At 33.2% G+C, this 23,818-nt stretch overlaps 2 protein-coding genes across 2 annotated transcripts; both read left to right on the top strand.

Annotated features, from left to right (window-relative positions):
- Window positions 1–463: 463 nt before the first annotated feature.
- Window positions 464–20,409, top strand: LOC112012680 (probable fructokinase-7). Its single transcript, XM_065773565.1, has 9 exons — window positions 464–1,502; window positions 1,619–1,746; window positions 2,001–2,117; window positions 5,065–5,307; window positions 8,289–8,508; window positions 11,700–11,808; window positions 13,569–13,810; window positions 17,756–17,971; window positions 20,191–20,409. Exons 5-9 carry the CDS (start codon window positions 8,320–8,322, stop codon window positions 20,407–20,409), a joined length of 975 nt encoding a protein of 324 aa, XP_065629637.1. The 5' UTR covers window positions 464–1,502; window positions 1,619–1,746; window positions 2,001–2,117; window positions 5,065–5,307; window positions 8,289–8,319.
- Window positions 20,244–22,309, top strand: LOC136067527 (uncharacterized). Its single transcript, XM_065773543.1, has 3 exons — window positions 20,244–20,498; window positions 20,579–20,695; window positions 21,731–22,309. Exons 1-3 carry the CDS (start codon window positions 20,490–20,492, stop codon window positions 22,103–22,105), a joined length of 501 nt encoding a protein of 166 aa, XP_065629615.1. The 5' UTR covers window positions 20,244–20,489; the 3' UTR covers window positions 22,106–22,309.
- The last annotated feature ends 1,509 nt before the right edge of the window (window positions 22,310–23,818 follow it).

The raw sequence follows: 23,818 nt of genomic DNA, 5'->3' as shown, positions 1-23,818 counted from the left end.
GCTTGGCTCACAATCACAACATGTATCATTCTCTCCTCTATCATCATTTTAGATCCTTTCTCATTTGATTACTCTCATCTTAGCATTCTCAGTTCTCACTTAATTTTTTGCTTTTAAATTTTATTTGTAGAGAGAAGTTGTAAAATTTTATCAGCCACTCTCTATCCTTAGGCCAGCCAACCAACCCCTCCTCTACCATTAGGACTGACAACCAGCCACCCTCTACAAGCCAAACAGCCAACCAACCTTTCTAACATCTTAGGACTACCAACAGCCCCTTATTTTGACTTCTCATATTTGCCATGGATCCTCTTTAATTACAGTTTTGACTTATGTAACTATTAGCTACTTTATTTCCTAATTGTTAAAGATTATAAATAGGCTAGCTATGTAAGAGTACAATCAGTTTTTGATGTAAATATAATTTAGTTTCTGACCTAGACAGAAACTTGTTTCTCCAGTTTCTCTATAATTCTAGCTTTAATTCTTAATTTTAATGCAATTCTAGTTCAAGTTCTCAATCAATTGATCTTGATTCCCATCACTATTTGGCAAAAAGTAAAGTTTTGCTTTACCAAGTCTTTACTCACACTATATATATTCTCATTACTCACAAATTGTAAATAATTCTTTTCAGAGAGAAAACCCTTGAAGATATACTTGAGAGTTAGAGATTGTCATACCCATAATCATCTACACATTTCCTTGTGATTTTTTCTCAACTCCTACCTCTCCATCTCTACATCCTTGAGAGGTTGCTAGCCCAAACACTTATCACACCCATTCTGAGTGTAAAGTGAGAATTTGGTACTGTTAGGAAGTATTAGAAGGAGCCATTCATTGGAGGATGCAATCGTGCTGAATTGTGGAATCCAGAAAGTTAAAAAAGACAAGGCTCCGAGAAGTCAGTTGGTAGCAGGAGCTTGGAGGGCTCAAGTACATAGGGTAAACTAGGCTTGAGGGTCTTTTGTTATTTGTGTATTCCAATTTTATTCTCTAATGGATCAATTTCGACTTGGAAGGTCGCGGAGAGATTTTTCGCCGAGTTTTTTGGTTTCTTTTTCGATAACATGTCTCGGTGTTATCTTGTGTTTGCATCTCTCTTTCCTACTCTTAAACTTTCATTTTATTGTTGATAATGGATGAATATGGCTTAAGGTAGTGATAACGGTTGTTTGCGTTTCTTTACTCTTGTTCCGCACTTAGTATAAGTTAAAATAAAAGCTATCTAGCCGTAATTTTAATTTGGGGGTTTAAACAAGCTCTTGTGTATTTACACAAATCCAAGCTTTCAGTTGATGCAGGCAAACGTATTGCATTATGGATCGATTAGTTTGATTGAGGAACCTTGTAGGTCTGCTCATCTTGCTGCCATGGACATTACTAAGAAGTCTGGTTGTCTCCTATCTTATGACCCAAATTTGAGGTTGCCACTTTGACCATCTGCAGAGGCTGCTCGAGATGGTATTATGAGCATATGGAACCAATCCGACATTACTAAGGTACATATTTTGACATTTGGGCACCATATATATATATTCTGAAGTATTACATTAAATTCTCATCTTACAAGTTTTTTCATGCACATCACTGTTGGAATTATTTGGGGAAATTGCAGATAAGTGAGGAGGAAATCACATTCTTGACTGGAGGTGATGATCCTTATGATGATTATGTTGTGCTGAAGAAGCTTTCCCACCCCAATCTTAAGCTACTGCTCGTAACTGAAGGAGCACAAGGCTGCAGGTACTATACAAAAGTCAGTATCCATATATTTTAGGTTAACAATGATTTCAAAACTTTATTCCATTTCCAGTAATAAATTTCTCTAGGACTTTAGCATCTTCTATGCGCTTGACAACAATTTAATGAAGGAGGAGATCCTAATGATATGTGACCTCATATTGAACAAATGGAATTGGTATCTTATGCATTTTAATCTTTATTTTTTATAATATTATCAGTTAATCAGGAGTAATTTCTTTTTGATGGTTGTGCAGGAATTCAAGGGCAGGGTTGGTGGTGTTAAGGTTGAAGCTGTTGACACAACTGCTGTAGGTGACGCTTTTATAGGTGGAATCTTGAACATTTTGGTTTCATATCCAAATCTTTACAAGGTGCAACTCAATAAATTCTTTTGCTTTTGAGTGGCTACTCTTTGTTTCATTTTTTTTTTCCATCTTTGGCTAGCTGTCTACATCCAAAGACAATATCAGTCGAAATTCACTGTTATTAATATGGAAAACAAATACTCAACCAACTCTCACAATTCACAATTAATTCATCTCAAATCCCTTTCCAAAAAAAAAAATCTCAAATCATACTCACAAGGCCTCACAAATTTAAACCAACTCAAATCTCATTATACCAACTAAACACTAAATCTTAATTCACCAATATGACACATCTCTATAACTCAATATACACAATGGTCATCTTACACTTAAACATCTATATATTTATATATATATATAAAAGCTGAAACGTAGCAGTTATTGTTGCTACGCTCCTATTGAGTCACATCAACGACCACATCACTATTTTATTTTATTTTTTTGGTTTTCCATCTTTATTAATTGTCTATTGCAAAATTAATTCTTTGTGGCCAAATGTAATACACTACATGCCATCATAAATTCTAATTGTTTATTGTCTATATTGAAATCTCATTTCAACATTGAGTGTTATTTTCTTTCCATCCTATTCCTTATATATATATAGACACACACAATACATTTTGCTACTCAATCATTAAGCCACATCATCCACTTATTTTTTATCTCTTCTTTTCTTATTTAGACTTTTCTTCTCACTACTCTCTAAAAAAACGAAAACAAAATTTCTTCTTCTCCCTATTAGTCCACACCTACGGTTACACTTCCTCCAACCTTTCTCTTCCCTCTTTGCCTCTTTACCTTCCCCATTACTCTCTACTTCTCCATTACACTTCCTTATCATTTTTCATAACTTGACTCTTCTTCTTCCCATTTTTTTAGTACATGCCTACGGTTACACTTCCTCCAAGCTTTCTCTTCCCTCTTTGCCTCTTTACCTCCCCCACTACTCTCTACTTTGCCGTTACACTTCCTTCATCATTTTCTTCCTTCATTATTTTTCACAACTTGACTTTTCTTCTTCCCATTTTATTAGTATATGCCTATGGTTACACTTCCTCCAACCTTTCTCTTTCCTCTTTGCCTCTTTACCTCCCCCACTACTCTCTACTTCACCGTTACACTTCCTTCATCATTTTCTCTTTATTGAGGTACCAAACTTTTATTAGTAGGTAAAAAAGTAATGTTAATGGTGCGTTTAGACTAGAACCCTTGAGAAATTGTCAATTCAACTATAGTAAAAATTGTTGCATATATATATATATATATATTACTCTTACTAAAATTGTGACTCTCAAAAGGAAAGGTCAGTTGGATGATTTTAGTGGAAATGTCAAAAATAATTTTGAAAATTGTGTGATAGAAATTTTAATAATTCAATAAAATTTATGGAAATCTTAACTGTAATTATTATCAACAAATAATAGTGCTTGGTATTAAAGTTTAGAGAGACGCAATAAATGTATAAATAAGGCAGAGAAAATGGAATTTTCTTAAAATTATTTTGCATTTAAATTTCATTGATACAACCTTGTGGACTCAGGTTAATATTGAGCCTGTTGCCAGGGGAAAAAAAAGTATGATTTTATTTATTTATAATTCAATAATTGTGGAAAGAGAATTTGAACACCGAATATCTTATTTGGGCAACTTTAAAACAAGGCTCTTAGCGGTTTGACATTGAGCTAGGGTCCTTTTGTATAAACTGTTTGAAAACAGTGTTTTGAAAAAAGCAATGAGGAGTTGTAGTTGCAAAACAAAGTTTTGAGTTTTAAAAACGCTCTTTTAAGCTTACAAAATGCCTAACCTAACGGACCCTTAACTTAAATATCTTAGCCGAGCGAAATTTTAGTTCTACCTGAATATCAGGGTCAGCCCTAGGCCTAGGCCATGGCCTAAGGCCCCCTAACAAAGAAAGGCCCCAAATTAAAATGGGGCAGTAAGTTTTTTTTGTTTTGTTTTTTTCTTCTAATTAAAAAAAGAGTGTAACCTGCACATTTTTTTATCACATAGGTTTTATAAATTGATATGTCCAATTACAATAAGTAATTCAATATTCTTTTTTTTTTTTCTTGAAATGTCATATCAGTTTGTAAGTAGTAAAATTTGTAGTACTTTAGCATCTTCTTCGCACCCAAAAAAAAAAATTTGAATTAATAGAAATACAACACAATTACCAATTCACCATTAAGTGAATGAAAAATGCTAAAACTAATACAAATTTTATGACAAAAAAACTTACAAACTGATCAAACAATATAATAAATTAATGTTTTAAATAACTTTTATTTGTTGATGACTCGTCAGTTTGTAAAACCTATATAGTAAGTATCACTAGCTCACTTTGGATGAATTAGTCTTATTAATTAGTAAGAATTAATAATAGATTTGAAATAAATAAATATCGTTTAAATGATATTTAAATATAAAAAGGCCCCTTTAAAATTTTCACATTAGGCCTCAAATTATGCTGGGGGATCGACTTTGGAGTATGACATATTTTCTCAAAATATTTGATTAGTGTAGCAACTCTTGTATTTTATTTTCTTTTTTACACTGGACAAATCTGTATATGCGCACCTGCATACCGAGCTGTCATTAGAAGAATGCTTTTCAGGGGAAATTGGTAAAGATTACATCTAAATGGTTTCCATATGTTTCACCATAAACTACTTGCTGAGGTCATATTGCTCATGGAATTGGGTTTGCCAACTTAGTAGATTACCAATTCTGATTACAATATGGATTTCTTCTTTTCTTTTATTTTATTTTATTTTTTATTTTTTATTTTATTTTTTAACTTCAGATCTTAATTTCTTTGTTTATGATATGTTTTTATTTTTATCGGAGAAAGTGATGAGGTGGTATTTGCAATGTCATAATAATATTGGTATTTTACAATCACTTTGTATACATCTCTTGTTCATCTACACCAATTTGCCTCTTGTAGGTTCACCTAAAGCTTCTCCTAATGGTTCATTTAAAACGCCTGTTGTTGATAAAAATAAAGGGTGCCAGGAGAAAAAACAGCTGGCCATTTTTTTTGGGAGGGATGTTGATTGATTTTGTGCCAAATGTGGGTGGAGTTTCACTATCAGAAGCACCTTCTTTTAAGAAAGCTCCCGGTGGAGCTCCTGCCAATGTTGCTGTTGGGATTGCTAGACTAGGAGGCTTAGCTGCTTTTATTGGCAAGGTGCATTTCTTCTTTTAAGTTCCCATGGTGTCTTTCCAATTACCAACTCTATCATTGTCATATCAAAGATCACCTAATACTATGTGCTGATTTGATTTTCAAATTTCTACTCCAAAAAGAGAAAATTTAGAACTACAACCTTTTGTGTCACAATGCATCAAACATCCACCTAGTTTCTTAAGCACCAAGATTTTTGAATCTTTCAATTTATTACTGTCTGTGGCCCGCTCTTATGTATCTAGACAGTAGGGCTCGATTGCATTGATTTTAATTATTATTTCAATGCTTATGAGTGGCAATATAATTATTTGTCTGGAAATAGGTTTCATAAATATCATGTCTTCAGTCATTCCATACATATACACTCCAAACTTTGAGGTCCAAGTTTCATAGTGATGAGTACCTAACAGTGCTTCATATTGTTGATTGGGTGGGGAGTTTAACCCATGAGACTAGGACTTCCAACGTAACATCAAACTACATGGGGTGGCAATAATTCTAGGACTTGGTATAGGTCCAGTGTATCCAGTGCATTGGACCCGGTCAGATGGTAACACGTATCTAAAAATGGACATATGTCATCATCTCAATGGGTCCAATACTACTGGACACTGGACCTAAGCTTGACCCATAAATGCTTATTAATTACTACTATTATAATTATCAAGTCTATATTTAAGGCAAAAAATAAAAGAAAGAAAATTTTATGATTTGTTAAACTTTCCCGTGGTATATAAAATATAAAAGGTGCAAACCAAATCAGAAGTAAGTTTTCAATATTATTTAATAAACAAGATAAGGAGACTTTACAAATATACTCACAAGTATACGTGTGTGTCTTGGCCTTGGATAGTTGATCAATAGAGGATAGCGTGAAAACCAAGAGAAAATGTAATTTTTTTTTTCTTAGGAGAAAATGTGATGCGAGATTTAACTAGTTTTTTCTTTTTTTTTCCCTGGGTTTGCTAGCCACTGCGTTTGGCTGTTTCCTTAGACAACCCCTGGGTAATGACATGTATTTTCTTCACATAATAATATACTACTATCGACTTCAATCAAAAAGAGAAGAGAATTTTTAACCGAGTGAGGTTGTTCAAATAAAAAGAAAAAAAAAATGCCAGAGAGAAAAAAAGTAGATGTAAGACAACTAACATGGTTTAGACTTACTACTTGTATTCACAACGGAAAGCCATAGACAGTTATATTTTTATTATTTTGAACCATGTGTCACAATGGATCCTACGTTGAGTATGCACAAGAATATATTAGGTTTAGTATTGTAATCCTAAATCTACTATGATAGCCATGGTATTCTACTAACCTTATAAATTTATGTTAATATCCTTATATACAACATTATAATATATTCTAGCATGTTCCTCAAACTAAAAAGGAAACCTGAAAATTTTTTGAGTTTGGAATGTAAGCTTTTGAAGGAAACCATAACAATATGTCAACGACAAATGAAGTTGGGAAGATGACCACTAGTAATGGAGAACGGTTGCACTAGTGATCAAAGAGTGACTACTATGGTTGGAGAATGGTTGCACCCATGGCCTGAGGAACGTCAATAGAGGAACGGTGACTCAAGGATGGCATGCACGAGACAAAAGCCTGTGGTAGTTGATTGTGAAAAATGGCTAGAGGATGGTGACATCGATGCCAGAGGATAACAACACTGTTTACTAAAAGATGTTGTCATATGTTGTAGGAAAACCTTTGGAGGGAGGCACGGCCGAGAAGGAATGCCAGAAAGGAAGGAGAAGGGTTTCAAAAGACTAACTCTAATACCATGTTAAAATAGAAAAAATAAAATATACTAAAATCCAAAACTAATCTTCTAAGTTTCTTTAGATTTCATTTCAGTTCTCTAACTTTATTTTCATTCATTTTAGTCCTCTAAGTTTCAAGTTTATTCAATTAAGGTTTTTCCATCAATATTTGCTATATATTGTGGTTAATTTTTCAATTTTTAAAATTTTTCTTCAAATTTTTAAAATTAACAAAAATTCAATTAATGATTGAAAAATATTTTCCAGATTTTTTTTTTTAAAAATTTTTAACAAAAGTTGATAAAAAGGCTTTAATTGAATAAATCTGAAACTTAGAGGATTAAAATGAACGAAAGTAAAGTTAGAGGATTGAAATGAAATCCGAGGAAACTTAGATGGTCAGTTTTGAATTTTAGCCAATAAAATAACATGATGTAGAGAGAGAGTGGAAGCAAGAAATTTAACTTAGTTTGACCTAATGGTCTACATACACCGGGAAAAGTCCTATAAAATACATCTTTACTATTATGGACTATATGTTACAATGAACCTCATGTAGGATTTTTATATATATATATATATATATTAGGAAGGAATATTTAGGTTTAGTATGATAAACCTAAAACCGTGGTATTCAACTGGATTTCTTTGAACATGATGACTTTTTTGAATTCATACATTGTAAATCCTTGTATTGTTTCCAATTTCAATATGAATCTTAAATGTTGGACAAAAAATAAAGATGAATTTGTGAATTTTTCTGTGCTGGTCCCCATGTCTTTTTCGTTAAAATTGAAAGGGCTCATTTCTAAGTATATCTTAGTATTTTGTAATTGAATTGATTTTTTGGCTTGAGAATTTTAGTTAGAAGATATTTATGAGATTGCTTAAAGTTGTTTATTTTATTTTCTTAATTCACTTGAGATTAAGTAGTGATACAACAAAAATTTTAATATTTATTTTAAAGTTCCTTAAAATTGTTTACCTATGTTATGTTCTGCTAATCAGTCTACCCTGTGATGTGAACTGGCACGTCAACAATTAGGATCATGTTGGCATAGTTTTCTAATTTCTAATCGTCCATGCCTAGTGATTACATTGAAAAGTTATAGCTTTTGTACTTCATTCATGATTCATCTTATTCTTTTATGCATTTCAGATCCTTATTTCAATCTAGATTGATCACTTTGTCTCCACCGTGCATCACAGGCAGGTCATAGGTGAAGATAAGTTTGGTTACATGTTGGCCGACATTCTTGTACAAAATAATGTTGTCAATTCTGGAATGCCTTTTGATCCACATGCAAGGACAGCATTGGCATTTGCTACACTGAGAGATGATGGCGAGCGTGATTTCATGTTTTATTGCAACCCTAGTGCTGATATGCTCCTTCACGAAGATGAAATTGATGCAAACCTAATTAAGAAGGTAAAAGGCCAACATCTCTCAAAACATGTTGTGTGCTACAACTACATGTTGATACATCAAAACAAACTTAAACACATGTAAGTAAACTACAACTACACCAATAATTAAATTTAGGTCTAAAAATAAGAGATAACAAAAAAAAAAAAAAGTAATTTAATTTGTCTTATGATTCAAGAAAGTCAAGGGCACTTTTTTTACATCAATATAAGTTATGGAATATACTTGATAATTATTTATATATCAACAACTATTATTTTACAATCAAGATTACTAATTTACTTTGTTTATTTGTATTTTAGTTATTATTAAATTCTTATGTTATCTCATTTCAATCGTCAGTTTAGTTCAACTTTAAAACTTTGAATCTTCTATATTTAGTGGTTTGATTTTTAAAATCATAATAAAAATTTATCAGTGATGTTGTGAAAAGAGAAATGTCAATGCTATTTATAGATTCTATTATAAAAAATTACAATATTTTTCACAATAATTGAATTGACAAATTTTTACTAGCAAATCACTAAATGCTGCTTTTTTACCTATAATTAACAATTTACTTTTAAGATAGAAAAATGACATTTAATTTTTGGCGAAAAGCACATTTTAGTCCCTACATTTTTAGGCGATTTCTATTTTAGTCCATAAATTTTATTTTTACCGCTTTTAGTCCCTATCCTGAAAAACGGTTCCGTTTTGGTCCTTGCCGTTACATCAGAAACGGATATTGCTGACGTGACAAACGGCAATAATAAATAATATTTGTTTAATGTCCACGTGGCCTAATTAATAATAAAAAAATATTTTTTGACATTAAAAAATGCCACGTTAGCATATAAATTAAAAAAAATAATTTATTAATTTTAACTAAATAAAAAAAATTAAAAACAGAATAAAAAATTAAAAATTTTATGAATTGAGATCTAAGTGTGTATTGAACAAGAACAACAAGAACACAAACTTAAACCCAATTACATAAACCCATAAATTAAAAAAAAAAAAAAAAAAAACCAAACCCTAAGATCAAAGTATACCTTGAAGAAGATCAAAATGAACATAATTCCAGATCCAAGAACAAAGAAAGAAAAAACACAATTTCAAAAAAAAAAAAAAAAGAAAGAAAAAACACCCATCAGCTTCGGCCATTTCTTTCTCTCTCTGTTCAGCTAAAATCCAAAAAAAATAAGTTCTTCCCAAAGAACACTAAGAAACACAAACCAGATTTTAGACATAAGAACACATGCCCAGATTTTCTCACATTTTCTTGCCCTTTCTTGTCAACCAAACGTAAGAACACAAACACAAACACAAATCAATCTCCAGCAAGAACACAAGCACAAAACCAACAGCAGATCTTCTTAGATTTTCTCAAACCAAAAAACTCAGATTTTCTCAAACTACAAAACCCAGATATACAAAATCACAACTCAAACCCAGATTTTCTCATTTTTCCGAGAAACCAACACAAAATCAACTTAAACCAAACACAAACTGATCTCCAGCAAGAACACAAACATAAACCCAACAATAGATCTAGAGCAAACCCACAAATATCACCTAGAAAACAAATTAACCCATAAATTTCAGAACTAGAAAAATTTGAAACAAACAAAGACCATTAGAGCAAAATCCCTTCAAACCCAACCGATCCTTGCAACTTCCCAATACAAACAAACCCATATGAAACTGAGAACCCAAACCCATATAAAACGATCTCATCCTCCTCACTGACTCCTCACCATTCTTGACCAGAAATGGCGACCCATTTTCAACCACCACCGCAATATCTCTTCTGGAAAGCAACTGAACAAGCCAAAGCAAAGCAAAGCAAAATATAAATAAACATTTAAAGAAAACGAGGATGAGAATAAATTAGAAGAACAGACCCCAAGATGTTTGGATTTTGACGAGCAAAAGCCAAGCAAGCAGTGGCGGCACGCACAAAGTCATCGGGTAAACCACCGGGCGCCACGAATTCATCTTTGGCGGAAAACCCATATCCAGTTGAGTGAGAGAGTGAGAGATGATGAAGAAGGGTGGACCATTCGGACCACAATTAAATAATCGTTTTTTTTTTTTTTTTTTTTTAATTTCTGGGTTTATGTAATTGGGTTTAAGTTTGTGTTCTTGTTGTTCTTGTTCAATACACACTTAGATCTCAATTCATAAAATTTTTAATTTTTTATTCTGTTTTTAATTTTTTTTATTTAATTAAAATTAATAAATTATTTTTTTTAATTTATATGCTGACGTGGCATTTTTTAATGTCAAAAAATATTTTTTTATTATTAATTAGGCCACGTGGACATTAAACAAATATTATTTATTATTGCCGTTTGTCACATCAGCAATATCCGTTTCTGATGTAACGGCAAGGACCAAAACGGAACCGTTTTTAAGGATAGGGACTAAAAGCGGTAAAAATAAAATTTAGGGACTAAAATAGAAATCGCCTAAAAATGTAGGGACTAAAATGTGCTTTTCGCCTTAATTTTTACTTATCCTTTTACACTAACCCAACAAATTAAACGAGTTATTTTTTTTTCAATAACCCAAAGGGAAGTCATTTACGTCACAAATAACAAGACACGTGTCATATTTCTATTTGCCAAATGGAGAACCAAATATTTTCTAATTTTTTTGTGTGCATCTACTTTCTCTCGGCAAAAATTTTGAATTCGTGCCATTTAGACGGGTCACGTGATGAGATAATAATTAATAAGAGCTTACTGGCCCCACTTTAATGGTGGGTTCCATCTGATGTGGCAATATCTGAGCCTAATGGACTTTACAGTGACTAAACTACAGTTAGAAAATTGGATTGTGATCCCCATAAAAATGGAGAAACATAAGCAGGTGGTTGTGTTTGGACTTTTTATTTAGACTTTGAAGAGAATAAGAAAAAAGAATCTGTCACGGTCTTCACGGATTCATAGTCAGATGATATCAAAAAAAAAAAAAAAATTCAAAGTTCCAAACCAAACAAATGCTGATAAAGGAAACGAGTTTAGAATAGATTTTGAGATACAGTAGGCTCCGTACGGATCAGGGAACAGTGGAGAAGAACAAAATAGCCCTACATAGATTGAAACGAGGGACAAAAATGGTATCATCCTTGACCTCTCTGGCTTTCTAGTTCATGTTCTTGTTAGTTCTAACATTGCTATATATTTCGGTTTTCTGAACATTGATAGAGGTCCTCAAAGGTAGTGCTGAAAGAAAAAATGTCAGGTTGCTGCTTCCCTGTGAGCCTTCAAAAATCGCGTAAGGATAGCTTCAAGTTGAAAAAGAGTTCCCCAGAAGGTATTGCACTGTTTCTTGTGATTCTCATTCATGCTCATTTTGATTCTTGTAGTAAATGATGAGTCTTTGATGAGCATTCTTGGGTTTGAATCAGTTTTAGCTCTTAAGTCTATCTGGGTACTTTTTTTTTTTTTTCTTTTTTTTCTTTTTTTTCCTGAGTTCCACTCTTGTTCATTTTGATTTCCAAGTTAAATGAGGAAACTGGGTTTATTGGGTCTTGAATCGGTATTAGTTCACAAGTTGGTTTGGATTTTTGTTTTGTATTAGTTGCTTTGTACTTATTTTGATTTTTGAGCTAAATGATGTGATTTTGATGGACCTTGTGAGGTTTTGAATTAGTTCTTTTCCAATTTATAATTTTTCCCTGAGCTAAAATTATTGTCATTTTGCTAGAACAAGTTATTGTCTAGGTGAAAATTATTTGACCTTGTCTTAGTTCACAATTTGATATAATATTCCTTTTGAGTTGCATTCATAATTAACCATTTCAATCTTGGGTTAGTAATTTTGAGAATGGCTGGGTCATATGGACTGAAATTATGGAGCACTGACTTTTGTAGCTAAGTGATTATCCCTCTCTTTTTAGAAAATAGAGGTCTTGTGTTCAATACATGGAAAGGGACAGAGTTGGGATGAAAAGAGTACAGCATTGTGTATACTATTACTATTTGATATGGAAAAAGAAAAGAGCTTTTTTTGCTTTCATTCAAACCTTTTTTTAAATCTTTAGCTAAGGGATTGATCTTAATGAGAAAAATAAGTTCATTTCCAGTTTCAGATATCAATTAAATATTTTTTTTTTGATAAGTAATAAGATATATTGATATCAAAAGGGAAAGACCCTAGTACACAGGGAGTGAACAGGGAGCCAAACAGATCAAACACAAAAATTGCAAGAATCTAGGAAAACAAACAGAGAAGGGAAAGATTTGTTTTGCAAAGCAAACAACCAATCCAACAAAGTTCTAAAAAAGAAAAGCTTGAGGTCTGGAATAGATCTCTCCGAATCTTCGAAACAACGGCTATTCCTCTCCCTCCAAAGACACCACATTAAGCCATGAGGAATGATGGACCATATATAACCATTTCGATGACGACCAAAGCTGCCTTGCCAGCACCCTAACAGCCCCAAAACAGTAGGGGGCATAACCCAAGAAACTCCAAATAAACCCAAGACCATAGACCAGAGATCCATGGCAACGGGGCAATGGAGGAATAGATGGTCAACCGATTCAGTATTACTCTTGCACATGTAGCACCAATCCAAAATCCACACCTTCCTTTTTCGCAAATTATCAATCGTCAAGCATTTCCCTAATGCAGCAGACCAAACAAAGAAAGCTACTCTAGAGGGGATCTTCTGCTTCCAAATACTTCTCCAAGAGAAACCGAAGATAGTAGGACCAGCAAGAATCCTATAGTAATCTTTCACCAAGAACCCCTTAGCTTTGTTAGGAATCCAACACATCTTGTCCTCACCAACCCCCCTAATAGAAGAACCATAAATGGTTTCCATGAAACTTGATAAAGCCTCTAATTCTCGAACATGCACACCCCTAAAGAAACTCACATCCCAAAAAAGGACACCATTGGGGGATTTCATGAGCTCAGCCACACTAAAATATGACATTGCAATGTCTATTTTAAGGGGTGTGCATGTGCAATGTCATATTAATATTGCAATGTCATATTAATATTGGTATTTAACAATCACTTTGTATACATCTCGTTGTTCATCTACACCAATTTGCCTCTTGTAGGATCAGCTAAAGCTTCTCCTAATGGTTCATTTAAAACGCCTGTTGTTGATAAAAATAAAGGGTGCCATGAGAAAAAACAGCTGGTCGTTTGTTTTGGGGGGATGTTGATTGATTTTGTGCCAAATGTTGGTGGAGTCTCACTATCAGAAACACCTTCTTTTAAGAAAGCTCCCGGTGGAGCTCCTGCCAATGTTGCTGTTGGGATTGCTAGACTAGGAGGCTTAGCTGCTTTTATTGGCAAGGTGCATTTCTTTTTTTAAGTTCCCATGGTGTCTTTCCAGTTACCAACTCTATCATTGTTACATCAAAGATCACCTAATACTATGTGCTGATTTGATTTCAAAATATCTACTTCAAAAAGAGAATTTAGAACTACAACCTTTTGTGTCACAATGCATCAAACATCCATCTAGTTTCTTAAGCACCAAGATTTTTGAATCTTTCAATTTATTACTGTCTGAGGCCCATTCTTATGTATCTAGACAATAGTGCTCGATTGCATTGATTTTAATTATTTTTTCAATGCTTATGGGTGGCAATATAATTATTTTTTTGGAAATGGGTTTTATAAATATCATGTCTTCAGTCATTCCATACATATACACTCCAAACTTTGAGGTCCAAGTTTCAAAGTGATGATGAGTACCTAACAATGCTTCATATTGTTGGTTGGGTGGGAGTTTAATCCATGAGATTAGGACTTCCAACGTATCATCAAACTACATGGGATGGCAGTTATTTTATATACAAATCAATCATAATAAATGCTTATTAATTACTACTATTATTGAAAGCTCACTTAGTGTATAAAACACTAGTGAATGTTCAAAACCCCAATTATAAAATTACCAGCATAAACTTATACTTGAACAATATATGTGCGGAATGATAAATATAAACTATACCCAAACAAGCAAACTGCTCTAAGCCATAATTTAATCACAACATAGCAGTAATTAAAAGCAAAAGAGCAAGGGATAAAGAGAAGCAAACGCAAAATAACACTGGCACGTGTAATCGAAGAGGAAATTGAAGAACTCGGCGAAAAATCTCTCCATGGCCCTCCAAGCGATAAAATGATCATCTAGAAAATTAGTTGGGATACATATTCCAATAGACCCTCCAAGCCTAATCTATCCGATGCACCTAAACCCTCCAAGTTTCTTGCTCCAACAGGATTAAGTCTGATCTTGTCTTTTCTAGCTTACCGGATCCCGCAATAAGCCCAATGCATCAATCAAAATGAATTGCTTCTCTCTTAAACTGCTTCCCAAACACCAAGAAACCTTCTCACTAATATGTATATGGTGAGATAAGGATTTGACTAAAGATCCTCTCAAGGGTATATCAATGGAGAGGGTGAGAGTAGAGAAATTTGAAGAGTCAAATATATAAAATTGTGGATGAATCAATCTTGTTGTTTTCTAGGGTTTCTCTCTCAAAATTCCCTCTGAAAACTCTTTACTTTTCGTGGGTATAAAGGTATTTATAGTAGGGTACAAAAAGGAATGTGAAAAGTCATTTTTCTGCAAAATAGGGTGCTTTGGCGAGTCACTCGCAACTGGGACAAGTCGCGAGACTGTATTTTTTTGTCCTGTAGTGATCCAGCTATCCTGACCTTTTAACTTCCTGCATGCTTCACACGTGTGCTGGATTCTAGCTAGTCACCAGAGTCAGTTGCGAGTTTTAGTCGCAAGAAGCCTCTTTATTGCACACACTTGATCAATTCTTCACATTCTCTCACACACAAACCTTACATTATTCCCATCTAAATACAGGGTTTTTAAATGCTGAATTACAAACAAATTTAACACAGAATAAAACCAACACATAGTTAATAAATTCAACCTTACAATTATAATTATCAATTCTATATTTAAGGCAAAAAATAAAAGAAAGAAAATTTTATGATTTGTTAAACTTTCCTGTGGTATATAAAATATAAAAGGTGCAAACCAAATCAGAAGAAAGTTTTCAATATTCTAATAAACAAGATAAGGAGACTATACAAATATACTCACAAATGTACGTGTGTGTCTTGGCCTTGGATGGTAGATCAATAGAGTATAGCGTGAAAACCAAGAGAAAATGGAATTTTTTTTTTCTTAGGAGAAAATGTGATGCGAGAATTAACTAGTTTTTTTTTTTTTTTCCTGGGTTTGCTAGCCACTGCGTTTGGCTGTTTCCTTAGACAACCCTTGGGTAATGACATGTTTTCTCTTCACATAATAATATACTACTATCGACTTCAATCAAAAAGAGGAGTATTTTTAACCAAGTGAGCTTGTTCAAATAAAAAGAAGGAAAAAAAAAATGCCAGAGAGAAAAAAGTAGATGTAAGAGAATTAACATGGTTTAGACTTACTACTTGTATTCACAATGGAAAGCCTTAAACAGTTATATTTTTATTGTTTTGAACCATGTGTTTCAATGGATCCTATGTAGAGTATGCACAAGAATATATTAGGTTTAGTATTGTAATCCTAAATCTACTATGAGAGTACATGATATTCTACTAAACCTTACAAATTTATGTTAATATCCTAATATACAATATTATAATATATTCTAGCATGTCCTTCAAAGTAAAAAGGGAAACCTGAAAAAATTTTGAGTTTGGAATGTAAGCTCTTGAAGGAAACCATGACAATATGTCAATGACAAATGAAGTTGGGAAGATGACCACTAGTAATGGAGAACAGTTGCACTAGTGATCAAAGAGTGACTACTATGGTTGGAGAATGGATGCACCAATGGCTTGCGGAACGTCAATAGAGGAACGGTGACTCAAGGATGGCATACACGAGACAAAAGCCGGTGGTAGTTGATTGTGAACAATGGCTAGAGGATGGTGACATCGACGCCAGAGGATAACAACACTGTTTACTAAAAGATGTTGTCATATGTTGTAGGAAAACCGTTGGAGGGAGGCACGGCCAAGAAGGAATGCCAGAAAGGAAGGAGAAGGGTTTGAAAAGATTAACTCTAATACCATGTTAAAATAGAAAAAATAAAATAGGCTAAAATGCAAAACTGACCCTCTAAGTTTCTTTATATTTCATTTTAGTCCTCTAATTTTGTTTTCGTTCATTTTAGTCCTCTAAGTTTTAAGTTTATTCAATTAAGGTTTTTCCATCAACATTTGCTATATATTGTGGTTAATTTTTCAATTTTTTAAATTTTTCTTCAAATTTTTAAAATTAAAAAAATTCAATTAATGATTGAAAAATATTTTCTAGATTTTTTTTTTTAAAAAAATTTTAACAAAAGTTGACAAAAAGGCTTTAATTGAATAAATTTGAAACTTAGAGGACTAAAATGAATGAAATTAAAATTAGTTGATTGAAATGAAATATGAGGAAACTTAGATGGTCAATTTTGAATTTTAGCCAATAAAATAACATATGTAGAGAGAGAAAGTGGAAGCAAGAAATTTAACTTAGTTTGACCTAATAGTCTACATACACTAGGAAAAGTCCTGTAAAATACATCTTTACTATTATGAACTATACGTTACAATGAACCTCATGTAGGATATATATATATATATATATATATATAGTGGAAGGAATATATTAGGTTTAGTATGATAAACCTAAAACTGTGGTATTCAACTGGATTTCTTTGGACATGATGACTTTTTTGAATTCGTACATTGTAAATCCTTGTATTGTTTCCAATTTTAGTATGAGTCGTAAATGTTGGACAAAAAATAGAGATGAATTTGTGAATTTTTCTGTGCTGGTCCCATGTTTTTTTCTTTAAAATTGAAAGGGCTTTCTAAGTATATCTTTGAATTTTGTAATTGAATTGATTTTTTGGCTTGAGAATTTTAGTTAGAATATATTTGTGCGATTGCTTAAAGTCGTTTATTTTATTTTCTTAATTCACGTGAGATTGAGTTGTGATTCAACAAAAATTTTAATATTTATTTTAAAGTTCCTTAAAATTGTTTACCTATGTTATGTTCTGCTAATCAGTCTACCCTGTCATATGAAGTGGCACGTCAATAATTAGGATCATGTTGGCATAGTTTTCTAATTTCTCCCCATCGTCCGTGCCTAGTGATTACATTGACAAGTTATAGCTTTGTAGTTCATTCATGATTCATCCGATTCTTTTATGCATTTCAGATCCTTATTTCAATCTAGTTTGATCACTTTGTCTCCACTGTGCATCACAGGTAGGCCATAGGTGAAGATGAGTTTGGTTACATGTTGGCCGACATTCTTGTACAAAATAATGTTGTCAATTCTGGAATGCCTTTTGATCCACATGCAAGGACAGCATTGGCATTTGTTACACTGAGAGATGATGGCGAGCGTGAATTTATGTTTTATTGCAACCCTAGTGCTGATATGCTCCTTCACAAAGATGAAATTGATGCAAACTTAATTAAGAAGGTAAAAAGCCAACATTAAGCAATAAAGAACTAAGAATGACTAGAACTGTCTAACCCCTACACTGGTTGTTGAGGCAAACTGCTTGTCAATTGTCATTGCTATTTAGCATAGTGGTAAAGGTATCAATGAAAAATAGCCTAGTCTAATGGCTCTCATCAGCTATATTTTTCTTATTTCAACATGCAAAGGTATTTTTTAGATGAAAAGCTGTAACAGGAATAACATATAGCTTTTAACAGAACATATCATGTTCAACATCCAACACACCCGTTAGGAAAGCAAGTGAGAGTTGCTTTCTTCACTTAAGATATCAAATGGATGATGGATTGGATGAGCTACCCTATTTGTGTCTATGTTTAGTCTCATATATTTTGTTTACAGTTGATATCAAGTTTAGTAAAGGCGGATTGTGATAGATTGACAACTAGCGTAAAATTTAGTCACTTTATTATAAAACACTAGTATAAATAGCAAAAACTAACATGTCAATTAAAGAGGTAAACAAAAAGTATGATTTTAGATATAATAGAATATCGGAAAAGAATACATGTGAAGGGCTCTAATTAGTATGCTGATAATCCATTTTCAACTCCAACATTTTGGAATTACAATTTGGTTGTTGTGGTTGTTGTTTGATCCAATAAGGTTATTAAACAAGAACATGTTATAGAATCTTAAATGTTAAATGTTTATTGAGTGAAATTCCATGTTTGGAGAAGTTGCTTAAATTCAGGATGTCACTCATAAGTCAAATTATTTGGGTATGGAACCTTCTTTTTATCTTTTTCCAATCTGAAATATGGTATTGAACTTGTTGATAAGTAAATAGTTTCTATATGATAATCATTGATGTAAAGTCGTGATTTACAACTATTTTGTGTTAGTTTTAATTCCGTGCCAAATTTTATTGTAATTTCTTCAATCAGTTTTCCCAGTATGTATGTGGGTTTCTAGTTGTAAGGGATGAGTGTGAGAGAGTGTGAAGACTCAAGCTTTAAAAGATAAACAAGTGGTTTTCGTGAGTGTCTCACGAGAAACTTACCCGCAAAAGAGCCACGTGTAGAGCACATGACTAGAAGATGAAGAATCATGCTAGGCTCGAGGTTTTTGCGAGCATCTTGTGGGTAAAGCCAACCTGCGAAGGACTTGTGAAACTCTCTGTTTGGCAAAAAGTGAAGTTTTGCTTTTCCAAATCTTTACCCACATTATATATACCTTCATTACCCACAAATTGCAAGGAGTGTTTTTCAAAGAGAAAACCCTTGAAGATACACTTGAGAGTTAGAGATTGTCATATCCACAATCTACACATTTCCTTATAATTTTTCCTCAACTCTTACCTCTCCATCTCTACATCCTTGAGAGGTTGCTAGTCCAAACATTTACCACACTCATTCTAAGTGTAAAGTGAGAATTTGGTGCTGCTGGGAAGCATTAGAAGGAGCCATTCATTAGTAGATACAATCGGGTTGAATTGCGGGATCTAAAAAACTAGAGAAGACAAGGCTCCGAGAAGTTAGTTGGTAGCAGGAGCTTGGAGGGCTCAAGTACATGAGGTAGACTAGGTTTAGAGGGTCTTTTGTTATTTGTGTATTCCAACTTTATTCCCTAGTAGATACATTTCTACTTGGAGGGTTGCGGAAATGTTTTTCGCCGAATTTTTCGGTTTTGTCTTCGATAACACGTCTTGGTATTATCTTGTGTTTGCATCTTTCTTCCCTACTCTTAAACTTTCCTTTTATTGTTGATAATGGATGAATATGACTTAAGGTAGTGATAACTGTTGTTTGCATGTCTTTACTCTTGTTTCACACTTAATATAAGTTAGAGTAAAAGTTGCCGTAATTTTAATTTAGGGATCTAAACAAGCTCGTGTATTTACACAAATCCAAGCTTTCAGTTGATACAAGCAAACATATTGCATTATGGATCGATTAGTTTGATTGAGGAACATTGTAGGTCTGCTCATCTTGCTGCCATGGACATTGCTAAGAAGTCTGGTTGTATTCTATCTTATGACCCAAATTTGGGGTTGCCACTTTGGCCATCTGCAGAGGCTGCTCGAGATGGTATTATGAGCATATGGAACCAATCCGACATTGCTAAGATACATATTTTGACATTTGGGCACCATATATATTTTGAAGTAGTACATTAAATTCTCATCTTACAAGTATTTACATGCACATCACTGTTGGAATTATTTGGGGAAATTGCAGATAAGTGAGGAGGAAATCACATTCGTGACTGGAGGTGATGATCCTTATGATGATGATGATGATGTTGTGCTGAAGAAGCTTTCCCATACCAATCTTAAGCTACTGCTCGTAACTGAAGGAGCACAAGGCTGCAGATACTATACAAAAGTCAGTATCCATATATTTGAGGTTAACAATGATTTCGAAGCTAATTCCATTTCCAGCAATAAATTCCTCTAGGCCTTTGGCATCTTCTATGCGCTTGACAACTATTTAATGAAGGAGGAGATCCTAATGATATGTGACCTCATATTGGAGAAATGGAATTGGTATCTTATGCATTTTAATCTTTATTTTTTTATAATATTATCAGTTAATCAGGAGTAATTTCTTTTTTATGGTTGTGCAGGAATTCAAGGGCAGGGTTGGTGGTGTTAAGGTTGAAGCTGTTGACACAACTGGTGCAGGTGACGCTTTTATAGGTGGAATCTTGAACATTTTGGCTTCATATCCAAATCTTTATAAGGTGCAACTCAATAAATTCTTTTGCTTTTGAGTGGCTATTCTTTGTTTCATTTTTTTCCATCTCTTTCTCACACAAACTATTTGGCTTTGCAAATTCTTGTGTGTTTTGCCATTATTATTGTTGTGATAATGAAAACTATCGTACTAATACATAAACAAAAAAACAAAAACATTAACAAAAAATCTCTAACTTAACATAGTTCTTTGGCTAGCTGTCTACATCCAAAGACAATATCATTCGAAATTCACTATTATTAATATGGAAAGCAAATACTCAACCAACTCTCACAATTCACAATTAATTCATCTCAAATACCTTTCCAAAAAAAATAATCTCAAATCATACTCATACGGCCTCACAAATTTAAACCAACTCAAATCTCATTATACCAACTAAACACTAAATCTTAATTCACAAATATGACACATCTCTATAACTCAATATACACAATGGTCTTCTCACACTTGAACATCTATATCTATATATATCTAAAATCTAAAGCGGAGTATTTATTGTTGCTACGCTCCTATTGAGTCACATCAGCAATCACATTACTATTTTATTTTATTTTTTTGGTTTTCCATTTTTATTAATTGTCTATTGCAAAATTAATTCTTTGTGGCCAAATGTAATACACTATACGCCATCGTAAATTCTAATTGTTTATTGTCTATATTGAAAGATCACTTCAACATTGAGTGTTATTTTCTTTCCATCCTAATCCTTATATATATATATATATAATGAGTGTTATTTTCTTTCCATCCTAATCCTTATATATATATATATATATATAGATATGCACAATACATTTTGCTACTCAATCATTAAGCCACATCATTCACTTATTTTTTATCTCTTCTTTTCTTTTTTAGACTTTTCTTCTAACTACTCTCTAAAAAAACAAAAACAAAAATTTGTGTGAAAATAAGTGAAAATAGCACTTAGTGCTTTGCTATTTGCATTTGCTTTGGTATTTCTCCAAATGAGTTTCACAGGATTTTTCACGTAACAATTGCTGAGGAGGCGTGTCAGATATTGGAGACCACTTATGAAGGAACGAAGAAGGTGAAGGATACTAAGTTGCAGATGCTAACCACTCAATTTGTAGAGCTGAAAATGAGTGAAGACGAGTCATTCGACTCATTCTATAGCAAACTGAACGAGGTGATTATTGGCAAGTTCAATTTGGGTGAGAAAATAGAGGACTCAAAGATAGTGAAGAAAATCTTTTGGTCATTGCCAGAGAGCTTTCATGCAAAAGTTATAGCAATTGAAGAGAGTAAAGATCTTGATGATATCAAAGTTCAAGAACTAATTGACTCACTTCAAACATATGAGCTATCATTACCATTACAAAGAACAAGTGCACCCGCTCTGATACCAACTGAATGTTCAATTAGGGTGTAAAACACCTATTAATGTTTAGACCTCCAATTTACAAATTACCAATACAAGTTTATAATCAAACAATGTATGTTCGAAATATGAAAATAAAATAGAATAGAATTGGTAAAACAATCTAAACCGAAATTAATCACAACCATAGTAGTAATTAAAAAGCAAAGATTAAGGGAAGATAGATGCAAACACAAAGACAAAACAACAATGTGTTATAAAAAAAAAAAAAAAAAAACCAAAGTCCTCGGTGTAAAACCTCTCTGCCGCCCTCCAAACGATCAATAATCCACTAAAAAATAAAGTTGGGATACATGAATAGCAAAAGACCCTCCAAGTCTAATTTACCCAGTGCACCTAAGCCCTTCAAGCTTCTTATTCCAATAGGGTTACGCTGAACCTTGTCTTCTTTAGCTTACCGGATCCCGCAATCGCCCATTGCATCAACCAAAATGAATTAGTCCCTTCTTAACTGCTTTCCTAGCACCAAAAAGCCTTCTCACTGATATGAGTATGGTGAGATAAGGATTTGACTAAAGTACCTCTCAAGAATATAACAATGGAGAGAGTGAGAGTAGAGGAATTTAAAGAATCAAATGATGAAGATTGTAGATGAGTCAATCTTGTTTTTCTCTAGGGTTTTTCTTTCAAAATTCTCTCTAGAAGTTCTCTACAATACGTGGGTATAAGGGTATTTATAGAAGGGTGTGTATAGAATGTGAAGAGTCAGTTTTGTAACAAACAGGATGTTTTGGCAACTCGAGCTCGCGACTGGAACAAGTCATGAGTTTGAGTCACGAGCTAACGGCCTGGCCAGACTAGAAGTTTTGTCCTGTAGTGCAATGACTGACGTGACTCTTCAGCTCCCCTGCATGCTTCACATGTGTGCCACCTTTGGCGACTCGCCAATTGCGAGATCCAGTCGCGAGACCCTTCTTGAGTGCACACTCTTGAGCTTTTCTTCAAACTCTCTCACACACTACCCTTACATGATTCTCACCTAAATACAGAGTTTCCAAATACTAAATTACAAGCAAATTTGGCACAGAATAAAGCCAACAAAATGATTGAATAAATTCAACCTTACATTAATGGTGGGTTTAGACTAGAACCCTTAAGAAATTGTCAATTCAACTATAGTAAAAATTGTTGCATATATATATTATTCTTACTAAAATTGCACCAAAAGGAAAGGTCAGTTGGATGATTTTAGTGGAAATGTCAAAAATAATTTTGAAAGTTGTGTGATTGAAATTTTAATTTTTCAATAAAATTTATGGAAATTTTAACTGTAATTATTATCAACAAATAATAGTGCTTGGTATTAAAGTTTAGAGAGACACAATAAATGTATAAATAAGGCAGAGAAAATGGAATTTTCCTAAAATTATTTTGCATTTAATTTTCATTGATACAACCTTGTGGACTCAAGTTAATATTGAGCCTGTTGCAAGAAAACAAGCCTCTTGGAGGTTTGATATTGAGCTAGGGTGCTTTTGTATAAACTGTTTGAAAACGGTGTTTTGAAAAAAGCTATGAGGAGTTGTAGTTGCGACACAAAGTTTTGAGTTTTAAAAATGCTCTTTTAAACTCACAAAACGCCTAACCAAACGGATCCTTAACTTAAATATCTTAGCTGAGCAAAATTTTAGTTCTGCCTAAATATTGGGATCGGCCCTAGGCCTAGGCCATTTAGGCCATGGCCTAAGGCCCCCTAACATAGCA

This window comes from Quercus suber, unplaced genomic scaffold (assembly GCF_002906115.3).
Source record: "Quercus suber isolate HL8 unplaced genomic scaffold, Cork oak 2.0 scaffold_76, whole genome shotgun sequence".
Lineage (NCBI taxonomy): Eukaryota > Viridiplantae > Streptophyta > Magnoliopsida > Fagales > Fagaceae > Quercus > Quercus suber.
Note: the sequence above shows the minus strand (reverse complement) of the source record. Positions and strands in the feature narration are given on the sequence as shown.